The 18,007-nt window shown below is 39.3% G+C and overlaps 1 protein-coding gene across 1 annotated transcript in view; it reads left to right on the forward strand.

The window, feature by feature from the left end:
• Positions 1-47: 47 nt before the first annotated feature.
• Positions 48-18,007, forward strand: part of SPEF2 (sperm flagellar 2) — a 76,836-nt gene continuing 58,876 nt past the window's right edge. The window contains exons 1-7 of the mRNA XM_057364667.1: positions 48-134; positions 1,857-1,959; positions 5,180-5,429; positions 9,984-10,124; positions 11,124-11,203; positions 12,052-12,268; positions 17,450-17,638. Coding sequence (XP_057220650.1) covers positions 77-134; positions 1,857-1,959; positions 5,180-5,429; positions 9,984-10,124; positions 11,124-11,203; positions 12,052-12,268; positions 17,450-17,638 — 1,038 coding nt within the window. The 5' untranslated portion in view covers positions 48-76. The remainder of the gene's footprint in view (positions 135-1,856; positions 1,960-5,179; positions 5,430-9,983; positions 10,125-11,123; positions 11,204-12,051; positions 12,269-17,449; positions 17,639-18,007) is intronic.

Raw genomic sequence — 18,007 nt, forward strand, 5'->3', positions numbered from 1 at the left:
CCCCCGCCGCGCAGGCGCCGCCCTCGGTCGCCGCGGCAACGGGACGCGGAACCGGGCGGCGGCGGCGCCTCACGCCATGTCCCATCTCCTGTGCGAGTGGCTGAACGGGGAGGTGAAGCTCTCCCGGCACCTCGGTGAGTGGGGCCCCGCTGCGCAGGGATGGCAGGGCCCGGCCGCGAGGGCAGTGGGGTCAGCGGGGGCAGCGAGGTGAGGGTCGGGCCGTCGTGCCCAGGGTCCCCCCGCGGCCACTCCCCCGACGGGCCCGCCCGCTTCTCGCGGCCACGTGCCTCCGCAGGTGCGTTCTTAATTTTAATGTGCCAGGCAGTGACCACTGACTCCTAGATCCGTCAAGGCTGGAGGAGACCTTCTGACCGTCCAGTCCTTCCCTGCACCCAACACTGCCCCAATAAAACCCCTGAACCGCTAAACCACGCTACCAAGCGCCAAATCCAGATACCTCTTGAACACCTCTAGGGATGGTGACTCCTCCACCCTCCTGGACAATATATTCTAGTGCCTGAAAATTTCCAAGCTGAAGTTAGTTCTTCTCAAGGGGCAGGTACTCTCAGGAGATAAAAAGTGCTCAAACTTAACCTGCTAATAAGGACTCTAGGGAATAAAAAAGATTTTAATATGTTTGGAAGGTAGTACTTTGTTTTGAATGGCAGATGTTGTGCTGGCGTTGGAAGAACATTTGTTCTGCAAGGATGGAGAATGAGTCTCTAGAAAATTAGATAGGCAGTTACCGACTGTATGAAGTTTAACAAGAGCAGGTGCCAGATTCTACACCTGGAGTGGGGCAAGCCTGGATGTGTGTACAGGCTGGAGCAGGAGATGCTGGAAAGAAGCACTGGGGAAAGGGACCTAAGCGTCCTGGTCAGTGGCAAGCTGACCGTAAGTCAGAAGTGCCCTGGCAGCCAGGAGGGACAACCCTTGGGGTAATCAGGCACAGCATCGGCAGCCAGACAAGGGAGGGGATTGTCCCACTCTGCTCTGGGCTGGGGCAACCTCACCTCGAGTGCTGGGGCAGTTTTGGGTGCCACAATGTAAGAAACACACTCAGCCTTTAGAGAGCATTTGTAGGAGGGCCATGAGGATGGGGAAGGGTCTGGAGAGGAAGCCATGTGAGTCTGGAGGAGACTGACGGGAGAGCTCACTGTGGTCTTCAACATTCTTATGAGGGGAAGCAGAGAGGCAGGTACTGATCTCTTTTCTGTGGTGACAGTGACAGGAGCAGAGGGAATGGCCTGAAGCTTCGTCACGTGAGGTTTAGGTTGGATGTCAGGAAGAAGGTTCTTTCACCATAGGGTGACAGCTCCCCAGGGCAGTGGTCACAGCACCAGCCTGACAAAATTCAAGAAGTGTTTGGATGCTGTCAGGCACATGGTGTGACTTGGGGTGTCTTGTGCAGGGTCTGGAGTTGGACTCAATGATTCTGATGGGTCCCTTCCAACTCAGCATATTCTATGTTTCTGTGGTTTTATGAAGAGGAACACATTACAACTAGCTTGTTTTTCATTTGCATTTTGTATGGAAAATTTACTAATTGTAGTTTATAAATATTGTAACAATCTCAGTGACAATTATGACAATGTTTGCATTTTAACACTGAAAACTAAATATTACTATCTAAAGCTGATGTTGCAAAATAACTACCCAGAAAGTATATTTATTTATTTGTGAGTTTGAAAACTGTTATTGCTAAATCAATCTCCTGAAATTCCTCTGAATTGTTTAATAAAGTTTGGATTTAGTTTTGTTATAAACATAATAATATATTTTATTAAGGTTAATATTTGGATTCTTTTAATTATCTTATTAAAAAATTATCACAAACAACAAAACCCCAAATTTAGTTCCAGGATTATTTCCAGAAGAATTTTCTACTGGCTACCTTCTAGGAGAACTTCTACACAAATATGGTCTTCAGGATGACTTTGAGCAATTTTCAAAGAGCAGGTTAGTACATATGGATAAAAGGTCTCTTATACAAAGTAACAGGTCTCTACACTGTAGACAAAATATGTATTTTCTCATTAGGATTTGCTAATGCCAAGTGAGTAAAACATGTAGAACTTAGTGAGATTTAAGACATTTTCCAGTACTTCAAAAGCTAACTTTTGTGTTTGATGCRGGAATTGATTTTGTGTTTCCAGAGACATTGATCATACTTCTTCAAGAAAATTATGATTGTAACTACATTTTCTTGTAACAACAAGAAAATTTTGATTGTAACTACACTGGATCTTCTCTGAGATATTGCAGATACAACTTGTGGAACTTGGACCCACAGTTGTGCTGAGGGAGAGGCAGGCAGAACTGTTGTGTTAGGAAAAGGAGGTGACTGGCAGCTGGTGACTCCTGTGAGGAAAAGTAAGATGTCTGCACCACCTACTGAACCGCGGGTGCAGAACAGGTTCATTGCAGTGGTAGCAGATGAGTGCTGGTGGCATCGTGTGACAAAACATTTGAGCTGGTGAAGTTTAAATCATGCTGGAGCACCAGGAGGAACAGGTAGGAGATAGCAGTGGGAGACTTTCTCCTGCAGGAGACAGAGGTGCCGTCTGCTGACCTCACCTGCTGGCCCGGGAGGTTTGCTGCTGGGGATTCAGTCCACAGCTGCAGAAACTTGTCCAGCCCTTGCTCTAATATCCCTGCTGGTCTTCTCTGTGGACACCAAGGATACTGCCAGAGAGACCTGGAGAAAAAGGCACTCAGGCCCAAGTATTTGTTTTCCTTGCTTCTGCTAATGGATGGGTTTGATGAGGGGTGACACTTGAGGTCAAAAAGTGGTTGTACAACTTCTGTCCACTTCAGGGTTTGCTTTTTACAGTCATGGGATCCCATTTCAAGAGTGAAGACTGCTAAAAAGAGATGGGATCCACCTGACCAAGTGGGACAAGGAAGTGTTTGCCAACAGCCTGGCAGACGTGGTGAGGATAGCTTTAAACTAGGGATGAGTAAGGATGGAGGGAATTACTCTCAAACAAGAGAGAGGAAATGATGACCTAGACTGACAAGCAAGAAGATGATGTGAATAAGAGCAGTAGAACAGTGCAGAGGACTGCCCACCAAAAATGTATGCAAACAATGAAGGATGTGATGAGAAGACATGATATGAGAGAAGCATTCACACCTTTTCTGGATTAGTCTATAAACTTTTTTAATCACACAGCTGTCTGCCTCTCTGAAGTGCCTATATAGTAATTCATGCAGCATGGGGATCAAACAGAAGAAATTAGAGACCTGTAATTTCACAGAGGCCTGTGACCAGTTGCCGTGTCATCACTGCAATCACTGAGAGGCAGTGGGATGGCTCCCATGACTGCCATGGCTTGATAGGCTTCAGGATGGATAGGCTGGGAAGGTGAGGTTGAAGAGGAGCTGCCCTCTATGTGAGAGAGTAGGGAAGATGCAGGACCTGCCTCTGTAATGGCTGTTCTTAGTTGTCTTCCTGCATCAAAAAGATGGCAGAGTATAGCTCCATTCATCAGGCTCCCTCACAGATTCTCAAATGAGTATCTGCCATGCTGAGGCTGAAATACTTAATACCTTCTCTATCTTAGTTTACTGAATAAAAGTCACACTCAGAAATCCCAAATGTCTGAGACGAACAGGAAGGTCTGCAACCGTTGTGTATCCTGTGTAATCCTGAAAATGGGGACTACATGACCTCTCCAGGAGATTTATTTCAATATACTTGATTGCCCTCATGGAGAAAAGATCTTGTCTTATGGCAAAACAGCAACAAGAAGGGCTATCACAGATATCTCCTCAGCAGAACGAAGGCTGGGGAAAATGTACGCCTCATGAGACAGGCAAAAGACTGAGGTATCCTCAAGTCCCTGAGAGATACACAGAAGTCTGCTGCAAGAAAGATTCACCTGTGGAGAAGGAACAGTTTGAGGAACATTTAAATAAATTGGAAATATACAAGTCCGTGGGGCCGTATACTCACCCCAGGCTGTGCGACCTGGCTGATGTTGTTGCTGGGCCACTCTCACAAATCATTGAAAGGTTCTGGTGACTGGAGGAATCCCCAGGACCAGAAGACTGTGACTGTTGCTCTTCACGGAATACAAGAAAGAATAATTGGAGATGGGCAAGCAAGTCAGCCTCACAGAATAAAAAGTTAAGAGCTTCTCAATGCATGTCAGATAATTTCTGGCAACAGGGCTCATCTTGACCTTGAATTGATGGCAGAAAAATGCTCAATAGTTGTAAACTTCAGTTCAGTATAAGGGTGTAAGAAATAAGGCACAGACTGTTACTGTGAAAATAATGAGCTCCTGCACAGTTTCATCTATAAATAATATAAATACTGTGTTACCAGAAGGTCTTCAGTTAAAACTAGGCATCTTTGTAGAATTATGCTGGATCTTGGCTGGTGTCAAAAGCTTGTTGGTGCATGTGAAGGAACTTCTGTGAACTCAGGCAATAGAGCAGTATGGAAACCATGATCTGACTCAAACTGAAGTTGTGGATTTGCTGAAATTTGATGTGATAATTGTTACAAGCAGATAATTTATTGTTATTTGGTTTTGCCCTGTGTGTCTGTTGATCTTGAGTGCTTCTTCATGAGAATCTCCATATAAAGAGAAATATTAACCTACAAGCCTCTATTTTAGTTTCAAATGTAAATTGCTCATTTAGAATATAGACCTTGTTTTTAATGCAATTTTAACCTGTATGTCCATTTTTTTATTGTAGAAAAAATAAGTTGAAGTTCTAATGGTTAATAGGTAATTTTTTATGCTTCAACTGGTGAGAACTCAAGGGATTGATACAGATTATATAAAAACTTCATTCAAACTCTGTATTTATGGTGGATGTGTACTGTTAGCATCAACTGAGGATTAGCTTTTGCTGTTAGATACACTTTGTGGGTACATGTATCAGGATTTATATGAACAAATGAGGTCTTTGCCTTTTCACAATGTTATGCATTAATCAGTGCAGTTACCTGTATAACAGTATAAAACCTAAGCCAAAGTATGTATCACATTATTTGAGAAAGTCCTCTGTGATTGGGTTTTTTTTTCACCTCCTATCTTGATACAAGGTAAATGTCAGAACACCCTTAATGCGGCAAGTTGGAATTGAAAATAAGTTTATGTTCTGTGTTTTTTGTTTGTTTGTTTGTTTGTTTTTTTATTTGTTGTTGTTTTTAATGATACAGAAATGCAGATGCAAAAATTAGCAATTTTTCTCGCCTGGAACCCACATTTCACCTCCTTGGTGTGAAGTTTGATAAGAAAGTGGCCCAAAACATCATGACAGGACAGCATGGGGCTGCAACAAATCTTTTATATGAATTGTATATTGCTTTAGAAAAAAACAGAAAGGCAAAGCTCACTGGTGTAGCCGTGGAACCAMTGAGACCTGCAGCACCTGCAAAGCCTAAGTCTGTTGCAAGTGGAAATCGAGAGGTAACTATGCCTATTTTGTATAAATACAAAAAAGGTAGCATATTTACATGTACCTTTCAAGAAGTTGTGTCCTTCTCCTCTCTACTTTGTAAATCTCCTATTCAAAAACCAGTACTTATAAAGAAAAGAAACAGTCCTTTGCTGTATCTTGTATAGTAGATTTGCACAGCTTATCAGRAACTCAATAGGATATTGATCTTCTRTGTTCTGTGTTTCTTTGTTTTGTTCTGTGTTACCTGCTTTGTYTTCAAGCTTTCTCTGTTACCTGCTCTGTTTTCAGGCTTCCTCCAGACTTAAAACAATATAACAACAAAGGCTAGTAGCTGTTCAGCAGCTGTCTTTTTAATCCTTTGATGAATACAGATTGCAGACTGTGTTGTAGTCTAGGTATCAACTAAGACTAATTTCCTCTCCAAGAAACCTATTTATAGCTATGTGGAGCTTTGTGCCTCAGTGATTTGGTTCATTCTGTTGCATGTCTCTCCGTATACTTATACTACACTCCATTCTGCAATTACCATATGCTGACAAATACAAAGAGTAAAAGAAAGGGGGAAAGCGAACATCTAAGAGGAAGTCAGCATTGATGTGGTAGGTTCTGTTAAAGACTTTCTTCTTGTTTTCAGTAGTAATACTTAGCATGTCCAGGCCATTATTTTGTATAAGGATGAGCAGAAGAAGGTAAGTTAAATAAAATTTAATTATTATCTATCATAAATTAAATTCAACTGGGAGAAATTTCACTTTTTTCTGACACGCTTCCTGAAAAGTAGTCTACAAGCAGGAAGTCTACCAATAAGTGCAAAAATAGTACCAGAAAACTGAAATATCCCATCACCAGTAAAGGGATGGCTTAAAGAAATTAAGCAACTGAGAGTAGGTCCTGTTTTTATTCAGAATGGCATTTGAATAATGTAGTAGTTGAAGTTGAAAAGCGCCTCTGGAACTCAGTTTATCCCCCCAAACAAAGCTAGCTAGAGCAGATTCGTCAGGATTTTGTTCAGTGGGGTTTTGAATATCTACAAAGATGGTGATTTTCAGTAGAGAAATGCTTCTTTACCTTCCCTASTGCAGCATGGGACAACTCCTGTGACTCAAGTGTGACTTTTGATGGCTACAGGCTCTTCAGAAGAGACAGGARGGGAATGTGAGGTGGAGGGGTTGCCCWCTKTATCAAGARGTRTATTGGGTGTGAAGAGTTRTCTCTGAGGAAYGAGATGCATGCAGATTAAAAGGMTGTGGAYAAGAATCAGAGACCAAAGCAAAAAAGGGACCCATTCAGCTGGTATTTAAAACAGGCCCCTGACCAAGGGGAGCCTAYTGACAAAGTATTCTTGCTCCAGCTGCAGGAGACATCATGCTTGCAGGCTCTTGTCCTGCTGGGGGTCTTCAACGTCTCCAGCATCTGCTGGGAAAATAGCACAGGGAGCTATAGACATTCCTGGAGACTCCTCATATGGAGTATAACTTTTGAGCCAGGTAATAGACAGCCCTGCTAGAGGGGATGCAATATTGGATCTGATGGTCACCAACTCAAAGATAATTGGGGACATYAAGGTTGGAAGCAGCCTGGGCTGCAGTGACCGTTTGTTGATGGAGTTTTAGTTCTGAGACATCAGGTAAGGAGTAAAGGTAGGTTCCTGAACTTCAGGAAAGCAGAGTTCCAGCTTTTCAGGGAGATAGTCAGATGACTTGGGAGGCTGCCCTCAGGGACAAGGTAGGAGAACAGAGGTGTCAGATCTTTAAGGAATTCTTCCATAGTGAGCAAGAGCTAGCAAATCCCCAGGAGCAAGAAATCAGGCGAGGAAGAAAAGAGACTGGCATGGCTGAGTTAGGGAACTGCTGAGAAAGCAAAGACACAGGACACCGTAGCCAGAGCAGGTGAACTGGTAAGAGTACAGTTGTGTAAGGATGGAGAGAAGAAGGCCAAGGCAAAGCTGGAACAAAACCTGGCAAAGGACAAAAAAATAACAGGAAGAGCTTCTACAGGTATGTTAAGCAGACAAGGAAGGTTGAGAAACAATGCTGGGAAACTGGTAACAACAGAGGGGGAGAAGGTGGAGATACTCAACAACTTTTTTGCCTCAGCCTTTACTGGCAGGCTCTCGGTCCACAACTCTGGAGTGGATGAACAGCAGGATGAGGTCTGGGGGACAGGCTCAAGAAGTGGGCCCATGGGAAGATGATGAAATTTATGAAGACCAGGTCCAAGGTGCTGCACCCTGGTTTCGGACAGCCCCCAGAATCAGCCCAGGCTGGGCACGAACAGACCGAGAGCAGCCCTGCCCAGAAGGACTYGGGGGTGCTGGGGGTGAGAGGCTGGACATGCCCCGGCCATGGCACTCMCAGCCCAGAGAGCCAAACGTGTCCTGGGCTGCACCCAGAGCACCGTGGGCAGCAGGGGAGGGAGGGGATTCTGCCCCTCTGCTCCGCTCTGCTGAGACCCACCTGGAGCATCCAGCCCTGGGGACCCTGCACAGGAGGGATAGGGACCTGCTGGAGTGAGTACAGAGGAGGGACACCAAGATGATCAGACGGATGGAACACCTCTGCTGAGTGGAAAGGCTGAGAGAATTAGGATTGTTTAGCCTGGAAAAGASAAGCCTTCMAAGTGACCTAATTCAAGTCTTCCAGTACCTGAAGTAACTGAAGGGATTCTACAAGGAAGATGGAGAAGGACTTTTCCCAAGGACATGGGGTATCACGAAAAGGGGGRGTTACTTCCTGCTGAAAGAAAGTAGATTTAGACTAGATATTAGGAAAAAATTCTTTACTGTGAGAGTGGTGAGACACTGGAACAATTTGCCCAGGACAGTTGTGGATGATCCATCCCTGGAAGTSTTAAAGGGTGGATGGGACTTTAAACAACCTGGTCTAGTTGMAAATGTCCCTGCCCAGTGCTGGAGGCTTGGAACTTGGCGAATCTCTAAGRTCCCTTCCAACCTAAAGCATTTTACAATTCTGTGATTCTATTACCATGTCTTCTCACTGGATATCAGGGACAAGAGCACAGCACCTCCCTCTGCACTTCCCCTCCACAGGAAGCTGCACACAGCAATGAGTTTCTCTCAACTAAAAAAAGTTCAGCATCATTCAGGTTCATATCTCAAAATCCTTTTCAATGGAGCTAGTTTCAGTTTGAACATGTTTAGAGGTTTTTCTGTGTACATTAACACAGAAAAACACAGTTTGAAGCAGCAGTCTCAAAATTACTCTATTTTAATATATTTATTGCTGTTTCTGACATCTTGTCTGATGTTTAATTTTAGYATTTGAGAAGTTTAGTGCCACATCAGACTGACATGTAACTACAGCAAATTTCAGAACCTTCTGAAACAAAATACAAGAGTGCTCGTGTGCATGTTGCGGAGCAGCATAGTGCTAAGAACCTCCAAGGAGAGCAAAGAACACAAGACACTGAGCAAGTGACAACTTACTTTTATAAACTTCCGGAGAAGTACTTTCTGAAGGTTATGTGCTTAATGAGTTAGTTAAAACCAGTGTGAAGACTTCCTGATTCCGTGCTACATGCTCATGTTTATAAAAGAATGAAGAAAAGTGGCGTGACTGGAAATAAAGCCAGTGTACTCTTACGAGACCTTAAAAACATTTGTATTTAAAAATCACTTCATTAAGTTGAGAGTATTTGCATATTGTCATGCATGGAAAATATTTATAGATTTGAAGGTAAAGTGTACATTTCACAAATTGTATGCATTGGAGATGTCCTTGGGAAAGAGGTTTGTGTCATTCTTCTTTTGTGAAGATGAAGCATTGTACAAAAGCAGGAAATGACAGAAGAAGGGCATCTATAGTGGGTATGGCCTCAGAGCACCTTGTACTGTGTAGTTATTCTGATGAAGTAAAAGAAGAGGAACAAATTTCTTTAGACATGGGAACACTCATCCAAAGCAGAGCTAGTAGTTTATATAGAGGAAATGGCCAGCTATCCAAAGGGTGTTGAACCATGTTGCCAAAGTTGTTTACTAATTTGATAATGCATTTTATGTGGCTAATGCAGGGAGAGTCTTGCTGTGATTATTTAGCTGTTCTAGTGCCACTACACGAATAAGAATGAAAAAAATAAGTTCCTTCATATATTTAGAAGAGAAAATGCTAACAATATACTAACACTCAAAATAAATTTTTGAAAGAAAATTAATTGATATCTCTTTTGATCTATGATATATTTTTAACTATCTTTGACTTCTTTGTATAGAAACCATATTTCTTATTTGTTCCACCTTTACCTGCACGCATCTCTAATGCACTTTAAACAAACCTAATTTACATGTTTGTTACTTGATCCTCCGAGCTAGTCTTACCTAATATGTTACCTAATGGTATTCTCAGTCTCTGTACCAGGAAACTGGTATTCTTATTTTCTGTGCTGTATTCAGACCTGAAACAAGTACCATACTAGAACTAGAATTCAATGGAAGTCCTTAAAAGCCTATAAAGCACTGCTCATCTGCTCAGGTCTGGAGCCTAATAATCTCCTCTACTTTCTTCCTGGAAGATAATTTTGGCTTAATTATATTTGCTTCATATCAGCATTACGTAGAAAAAAAGAGACAAAATGAAGTAATGGCCAGGAATCAAACAGCTGTTACAGAGATTAAAAAACAACCACCAAGACCTGCCATAAAATCTATTGAAGCCAAAAGATTATTGAAGAAGAAAAGAGAAGCACAGGTAATTATAATTATATTTTTTTAATTGCTAATTACAATAATTCAAATCCCATAATTTCTGGGAGCATTTACACTTACAAATACTGTACTTACACCATCCAAAAGTTGCTGACATATAACTGTTAAAATTATATCAATTTGACCACTGAAAATTGGGCTGAATATTTGCATGAGTGTGATTTTGCATTTATTTWTAAAATTAATTATTTTGATGTAAGAGAAATTTCATATGGATGGATATTAATTGACAGCTGAAAGTAGCTACRAGTCTATTGAGAAGAATATGTGAAATAAAAACGTTAATGTTCATTTCTGATTCATGCAGGATGTAATTTTGCACCACAATGTTTGAACTGTTCTGTAAGACACTATGTAACTGCTTATAAATGATAGGACGAGTTGAAATTGATAATAATCTTAAATCAAGTGATGCAGCAATTAAAAAAAAATCTTCATTATCTAGTACCAAAAAGTACTTCGATTTTAATTGAAATTCATGGATTGTATTGTCATCAGGGTTGGAATTATTGCCAGTTTTTACAATTGGGCAACAGTGACAGATSTATTTAAATGGATATTACGCTATAGTAACACAGTCTTGAGTAACTATCAGATACATTCACACTACTAAATCTACAGCAGACCATTTTCCAGATTATCTTTTTTCAATTCTTCACATAATGAGAATTTCATACACTGCTAGAGCCCTATGCAAAATCAGAATTATCCTGCAGAATGAACARCTGAAAAATTTTAGGATTTTCTGGSTGGTGGAAGTAMGTGTRGCTAGGAAGAGGGAAGAGGACAAGGAAGTGACAGAAGATGAAAATAATGTTACCTTTTTTCTTGGTATAACTGCTGCTTGAAATGTTTTCAGTGTAAACATTTCTGTTGTACTAACATGACATAAAAGTAATTCCCTAGTACTTGCTCTGTTGAAGCTCCTTTATGTTCCTTTGTGGAGAGATGGAAAACATAAAATTTTGTGTTATTTCTTCAGAAYGTATACAAGGAGATAGAAAAGTTTGAGAAGTCTATGACAGGAAGTGCCTCTGCCATCCACAGCCAGGTGACTGACAGGTAACATTTGGATATTAAATTGTTAAGGATAGACAAGATGCTACCTTAGGTGGCTYCTATGTAGATAGCTACTTGAAGAAAGAGTAATGTCTCATTTAGTTTAAACTGTAATTGTCCTTAGAATGAATGTTGCATTAGCACTGTTTTCAGCTCCAACACAATTGCCATGTCTTTAACTAACTTACCTTTAGCTGTGATGTGAATGGCTCAAGCTTCCTTTGCTACTTTTTGCCACATACACAGCAAGACGAGGTTCAAAATGCTTCTTTTCTCTGTTCGTTTTTGTCATTGGGTCTGTAAAGTCACTTAGCCTTTCAGTGAGGTGGGGATGTTGTGAATGCACATACAAAGTAACACATTTCAGAGGGGAAAATAAGTAACTTTTCTCCTGAAATTTATCATATGTTGATTTATTTGTGAATAATTGTAGATAATATTCTTTCTGTCACCTGTAGTGATATGTATACCCTACTCAGAAGAGGTGACACTCATGCATGCTCCTGTGGATATTTCTCTGTGTAAACCTGTGGTTAATAGCTGCAAAACTCCYCAGAATGTATGGCTTTATTGAGGAGTAACACAAGTTTCTTTGACATATGTGATCCACCCTAATTTCCTGTTGTGTGGAATTTGGTTTTGTATTGACAAGGGAACTAATGATCAATTGGTTCAAGTCAGTGCTGGACTCCTCCTCTGGACATGGTAGTCATTTTGTAGCACAAGAGAATCAAGAAGTAGCCACTGTGCCCACAGAGTGATGTTGTGCATTTGTTAGACTTGCACATAACTATACAGGAATCTGTGTGAACACACCCTTAAGAACCATAATCCTTTCTTTTTCCAATCAGTGATATGCAGGAATTATTGCAAACACAGAAGTTGCAAGAAACAACTCTAGAAACTATACTAGAGACACAAACTGAGCTGTTAAATATTTATTCAGACGATGAATATATAAGAAAAATTCAAAAACGTTTAGAGGAAGATAAGTTCGCAAGAGAGCAACGAGCAAAGAGACGAAGAAGAATGCTAGTGGATCAGYTAGCAGCACATGAAATTCAAGAGGTGGGAAATCATATGCCTGAAGTACATAGTCCATGTATGAATTAGTAATCTAAAATATGTTTTCAAATATAAAATAAGGACTACTGGAAGGCTGAATAAAATTTGAAGGGGATAAAGGGACTTATATATGCTTGTGTCTGAATAGTTCTTTCATGTCAGCCATKGGCTTTCTTTGGAAAATATGGAAGGTTGGCTATTCTTCATCACCATCCTGATGTCATACACCATACTTATAAACTTCAAAGGATAAAATTAAGGCAGCAGAGCAAAGATTGTTAAAAATCCTTTGTAGACCTGCCTTCTACTCCCTGCCCCCTTCCCCCAAAAGTTGAACATCCCGTGGTATCAAAATGGGATACAGAAAATACTTWAAAACAACAAAACATGGCACTCCTTGTTTATAAACCTTGTATTTACAAATGTGTGATATGAAGGTTTTGATCTGGACTAATAAATTCTGAAATGGTTGTGCTGGATGATACAAAGAATCAAATTTAATTTGCAGGTCAGAGCTTTGGTGTTTGATGCGTCATGGAGTAGAAATATGTCTCTAGAGAATGTCAGTATTGTCCAAAAATGAATATTGCTGGTTATTCCATTTGAGTCTTGTCCCATAAACGCAAGGATTTTAAGACGCTTCTTCATATAGTCTTCCTTTAAAAGGCAGCTTTTAGATTCCTGATTTCACAGATCTTCTCTTTTATAACGATTCTTTCAAAATACAGCCTTGTAACTTACTAGGGTTTTTGTTTTTTTTTTTTTTGAGTACTGGTTATTTTTTATTTTACTATTTCCCTGTGAGTCCTTAGGTTTGATCTTATGTGTTGAACCATGGTAACTGAGCTTATCTCCACTGCTGTTGCATAATAATAGCATTTCAGATGTGTGGCATCTCTGAAAAGCATGAAATTTTGTACATATATATATGTGCATGTGTGTGTGTATTTGTATTTGTATTTTATACACACACACACCTATATATATATATATATATATATATATATTTCTTTTTTAAAGCCTTCACATGTAACGTCTGAGGATTTTTTGGAAATGTTAAGAAAAGTTTTAATTTGTTGGAGTAAACATCTAGAAATTAGTTGCTTCTCAATGTATATCTCAGACCTATATTCTTGAAAAACACCTGTAGTGGCATAGAGGTAGAGTCCAATACTCTGAGTTCTCATTCAAAGAGATTTTGCATCATGTTCTTGTTGGTATGCATAGGCCATGAAGAAACGTTGCAATTAATTTTTCTGAAATCACTGCAGTCCCAAAACTTGCTGTTTAACTGCTCTGTACTCTTGCAGTTCTGGCAGTGTGGACCAGTGGTTCCAAAAGCCCTGGTTACTAGTCTCTGGAGCACTTGGTGAATACAGCAGCTSAGACTGGCTCCAGAGGGACTCCAAATCAAGGAAAACTAGCAATAGTGTTCATAGCTTCCCAGAAAGAAAAATCAGCTTTGATATTGGGAAAACTGAAATCACAGACTGCAGGGACTAGAAGGAAAGACAAATGAGCATTTGACTGAAACAGTAATCTTGCCATGTTGGAGAAATCTATTTAGTGGTAATTTGATTCTAAATTAACAGAGGAACAACTGTTTGGTTGGAACTGTGTGAGACTTCAGAATTAGATGTTACTTGACTTCAGGGAAGTGGGAAGCAAGCTGACATCTTTCCTTTAAAAACTGAATGATTATACAAAATAGTTCAAGATTGCGTTTTCCCAGGTTTGTTGGCTGAAGTTGCAGCTGCTTGTATGCATTAGGGTCTGATTTTTACCTATACTACATAAACCTTGAATACAGCATGGGACCATTTACAGTCAAAGGAATTTCAACCCTTCAGAGTGCTCTAACATGTTTCATATCCATACTTATAAAAATTTATTAAAAGAGTCTTGCTTTTTTGTGTTTTTTTTTTTTGTTTGTTTTTTTGGTTTTGTTTTTTTTAATCACTCCATGAGCTGAAACCAGGGGGAGACAAAACAGTTTACAGTTACATGACAGTACTCTAGGTGGAGCACAGCATGATGCCAGTCAGATWTTCATACGCAGGTGTTGAAAGTATTTGACAATTGTATGGCTTCTTTCCAATTGATCCTTTATCTCCACAATTTCAACAAATTATCTGTGATTTGTACTTGTTACTTTTAAATGCTCTGTTCAGATTTTATCTCTCWTAATTAAAAAGTTATCAGGCATAACTTACTGTCAGCAATAGATTGAGAACATGAAAATGGGAGGGGAAACAAACTGTTACTRTCTTATTACTTGTCAATCAAATAGATTTAAGCATACTAAGTTCTAAGCTTTGGTCATAAAATTTATGACCACAAAACAGCACAGATTTTTTTCACTTGTATGGAAATCAAACAGGGAAATAGAAAAATAGAAGAACGTGACATAGAAACGATGTATGAACCTCACGAAACATAAACACGTTAATGTTTGGCCACTGGATGCCACTGTTGTCTTAAGTAGGTAAACTGAAAAAAGTGTCTATTAGGCTTTCTTAATAGTAATTTTTCAAAGTATTACTAAGATGTCCCATTTGTGGTATTTATGATTTCTCCAGGCACTTCAAAACTCTYTGTGAGGATGTTGATGTAAAATGTTAAATCAAAAGCTTTTACTACAGTTTTTGGTTTGTATCCTTGTATGTTCAGAAGTTTCAAAACTTGCCAGCCTTTGGTTTGAGTACTTTGTTCATTCCTTTTTATATAAAAGATAGCCACTAATGCTTCACTCCCCCACCCAATGAGGATCCTTTCTGAAACTATGAGTTTGGAGTTTCATGTTCTGAATCCTTATTTATCTGTTGTCTAGTTTTGAGTTAATTGCCTTTTCACTTTTTCTTGTTCCTCAGAAATTTCCTGCTGGCTTTTTTAAGATACAGTGACCATGCCAAAGAATTTGATCACTTGGAATGTTTCAGTTCTCTACCTTTTAAAAAGAGAAGCTGTTTTGGCTGCTCTGAAGTGTTCTAAAGAAGAATCTTCCAATTTCCTTTATGAAGAGCAAATTCAGTTATAGAGAAGGTGTTCAAATTTCTCACTGGACCAACCAGTTGATGGTTTGAATATGACAAATGACCAACCACTCTATTAGGGCTGTTCCCTCAATTCCCTGTGAATCAGGGTTTTAAAATCCAGTTTTCACTGATGAAGGATTATTACTGCTGTAATAATTCATGGTTGAGGCTAAGCAGTAGCAGCTAATGAAAAAATTAGGGATATTTACTTGCAATAGGAAGTAAATTGTGAAACTTCTCTTCTTTGAAATCTTAATTGAAATACTAAGTCCAAGGAATCAGTGGACTGAACAGAGGCAGTAAAGAGCACCATATCTCCTGTTATTGCCTTGGGTTCATGAACATAAGAGAAAGTGGACAGATTAACTCTTCAGAAGGCAGTAGTATTAGAAAATTTTATGACCTGGACTATATCAAGTGACACATAGAATGAAGTTGTTATGATCTCATTGTTTTCCATTTCAGTTGTAATGTATGATGATAATTGCCTCCATAGAAAAATAACCTGCAAGCACTATACTACAGATAGAGAACAAAACAAGACACATTTGAAATTAGATCCTGATTTAATGAAAAGCCTTGTAGAGACATAATGTAGCATCCAGGGAAGAACTCTATGATTAAAGCCTGAGATGAGTGCACCTTTGTCATTAGGACTATCATTCAGTGTCATGAGATTCAGTGCTAGGAAAGGGGGGTGCAAAGCCCGCATTTCAGCTAAAATAAGGAAAAGGTTAAGATTTTTTTATATAAATCATTTCATATCACCACTATTTTACTGTGAAGGGAAAGGAATTAAAATATTTGGAAAGAAGTTTGTTTGTTTGTTTTAAATTGGCATCTCCCCAACATCAACATTAAATATCTGAATTATTTAGAAAGTCCTTGCTTTTAACACTGTAATTGCAATAGTCATGCTTTGCATTAGAATTCCATTACAGTTGTCCWGGTTGCATTGTGTAGGACAGATCTACACCTCTTTATAGAGTTTTTTTTCATAAATTATATCATATGCAATCAAGTTGGATTTTTCACTTATAGGTGAATATRTGTAATATGTTTTGCCTTCTCTGTCACAGACAATTGATGAAAAAATAAACCAGATTAGTGCTTTGTTTTGGGTTTTTTTTTAATTACTGGTAACTGGTTTTACTTGTGCCTCTGTTTTTAGAAAAGTTAATTTGAAATCTTCAAATCAGATCCCAATCCAAGTCCTTAAATTTGAATAAATTTCATAACAATTTTGATGCATCTGAAGCAAATATTCAGCAAATCAGAAATTTCCTTTAGAATTCTGCTGTGGCACTGGTATTTGGCAATGAGACTTGTAAGGCAAGCTCATGCTTTTGCTGGGACTCAAAAGGAGTCTTGGACTGTGATAGTAAAGCAAAACTTTAAGTTAGATTAAGCATTAGTTTAGATACTGAGAACAGTCTGGAAAAGTGTAGCAGAGAGAACATACTATTATGTTTCAAGAGTACTTTGAAAAATAACAATTCACAGCCTTCAAAGTGTCTGTGCACACAGATCATATCTCAAGCAATGGTTCAGAATTATTTTCCTTTAGTACTGCATAGTGTATTATGTTCATGCCCCAGTGAGAACACTGGAACTATTACCTAGAAATCTTGTCTTTTGCTCTGTTCTGAATTCTTCCTCATAGTCCCAGTCTGCTGAGTAGGGAAGAATAGGGAAGATAATTACCCAATTCTCCCAAAAGAAGCAAAAATTTCAAATCAGTAGAAAATAGACACCTAAAGGATCCTGTAGATTATGTCTGAGAATAAGGACTGGTGAGTAACAGGGTTAAATTAATGATTTGAGGAAAGGGTATATCTTCAGATAAGAGACTGTTATTTGAAAGACATGGCAGTTTCTTTACACGTGGGAAATAACCACATTAAAATGGAGTTAGTCTGACCTGATGTATTTTTACTGAGTATCTCAGTTAAGACATATTTTGAATTCTTACATAGTTTGTGAAAATTGTACTAATAAATAGATATGAATAATTCTGAATTTATGTTCTGCATAAGCAGGTAAATTCTGTCATATGACAGCATTCCTATTTCTCATGGTAGACACTGATTAGTTTTCTAGGAAATAGTTTATAAACTGTGCTTAGTAGTATTATTTTTTTGACTTTTAGAAGGCTTACCGGGAGGAGCAGCTAATTTACAGACTTATGAAACAGTCTCAGCATGAGCGGAGGATTGCTGCTGAACTCATGCATGTTCGGCATGAAAAAGAGGTGCTAAAGCAAAACAGGATTTTCAGGGAAAAACAATATGAAGAAAGACGACAAAAAGAGTTCCAGGAAGCTCTTGACAGAGAAGCGGTAAAAGATTGTTTGATTTCTGAATTGCTGCAGTAGTGCTAGAATGCCTTCATGTTACAAAATGAAATTTGTGTTGTCAACTGCTAAAATTCAGGATTTTTCTAGGGAGAGAATGATTTAGTGATAAGTATTTTATTTTAGTTCAATGTTACAGCTGTCTGCAATAAGTATATGACTATAACTGTGGAAGTGAGTGCATTTTGCACTGTGTTAAATTTAGGGGAATTTTTCAGGGAGAAGGAACAGCTAATCTATCTGATGTTGTGAAAGGGCGTGCCTGCCCATAGCAGGAAGCCTGAACTAGATGGCCTTTAAAGATCCCTTCCAATCCAAACCATTCTGTTGTTCCAWGATCCTGTAATAAGGGAC

This window comes from Malurus melanocephalus, unplaced genomic scaffold (genome assembly GCF_030028575.1).
Source record: "Malurus melanocephalus ecotype Western Australia unplaced genomic scaffold, MMel_1.1 scaffold_41, whole genome shotgun sequence".
Taxonomy (NCBI): domain Eukaryota; kingdom Metazoa; phylum Chordata; class Aves; order Passeriformes; family Maluridae; genus Malurus; species Malurus melanocephalus.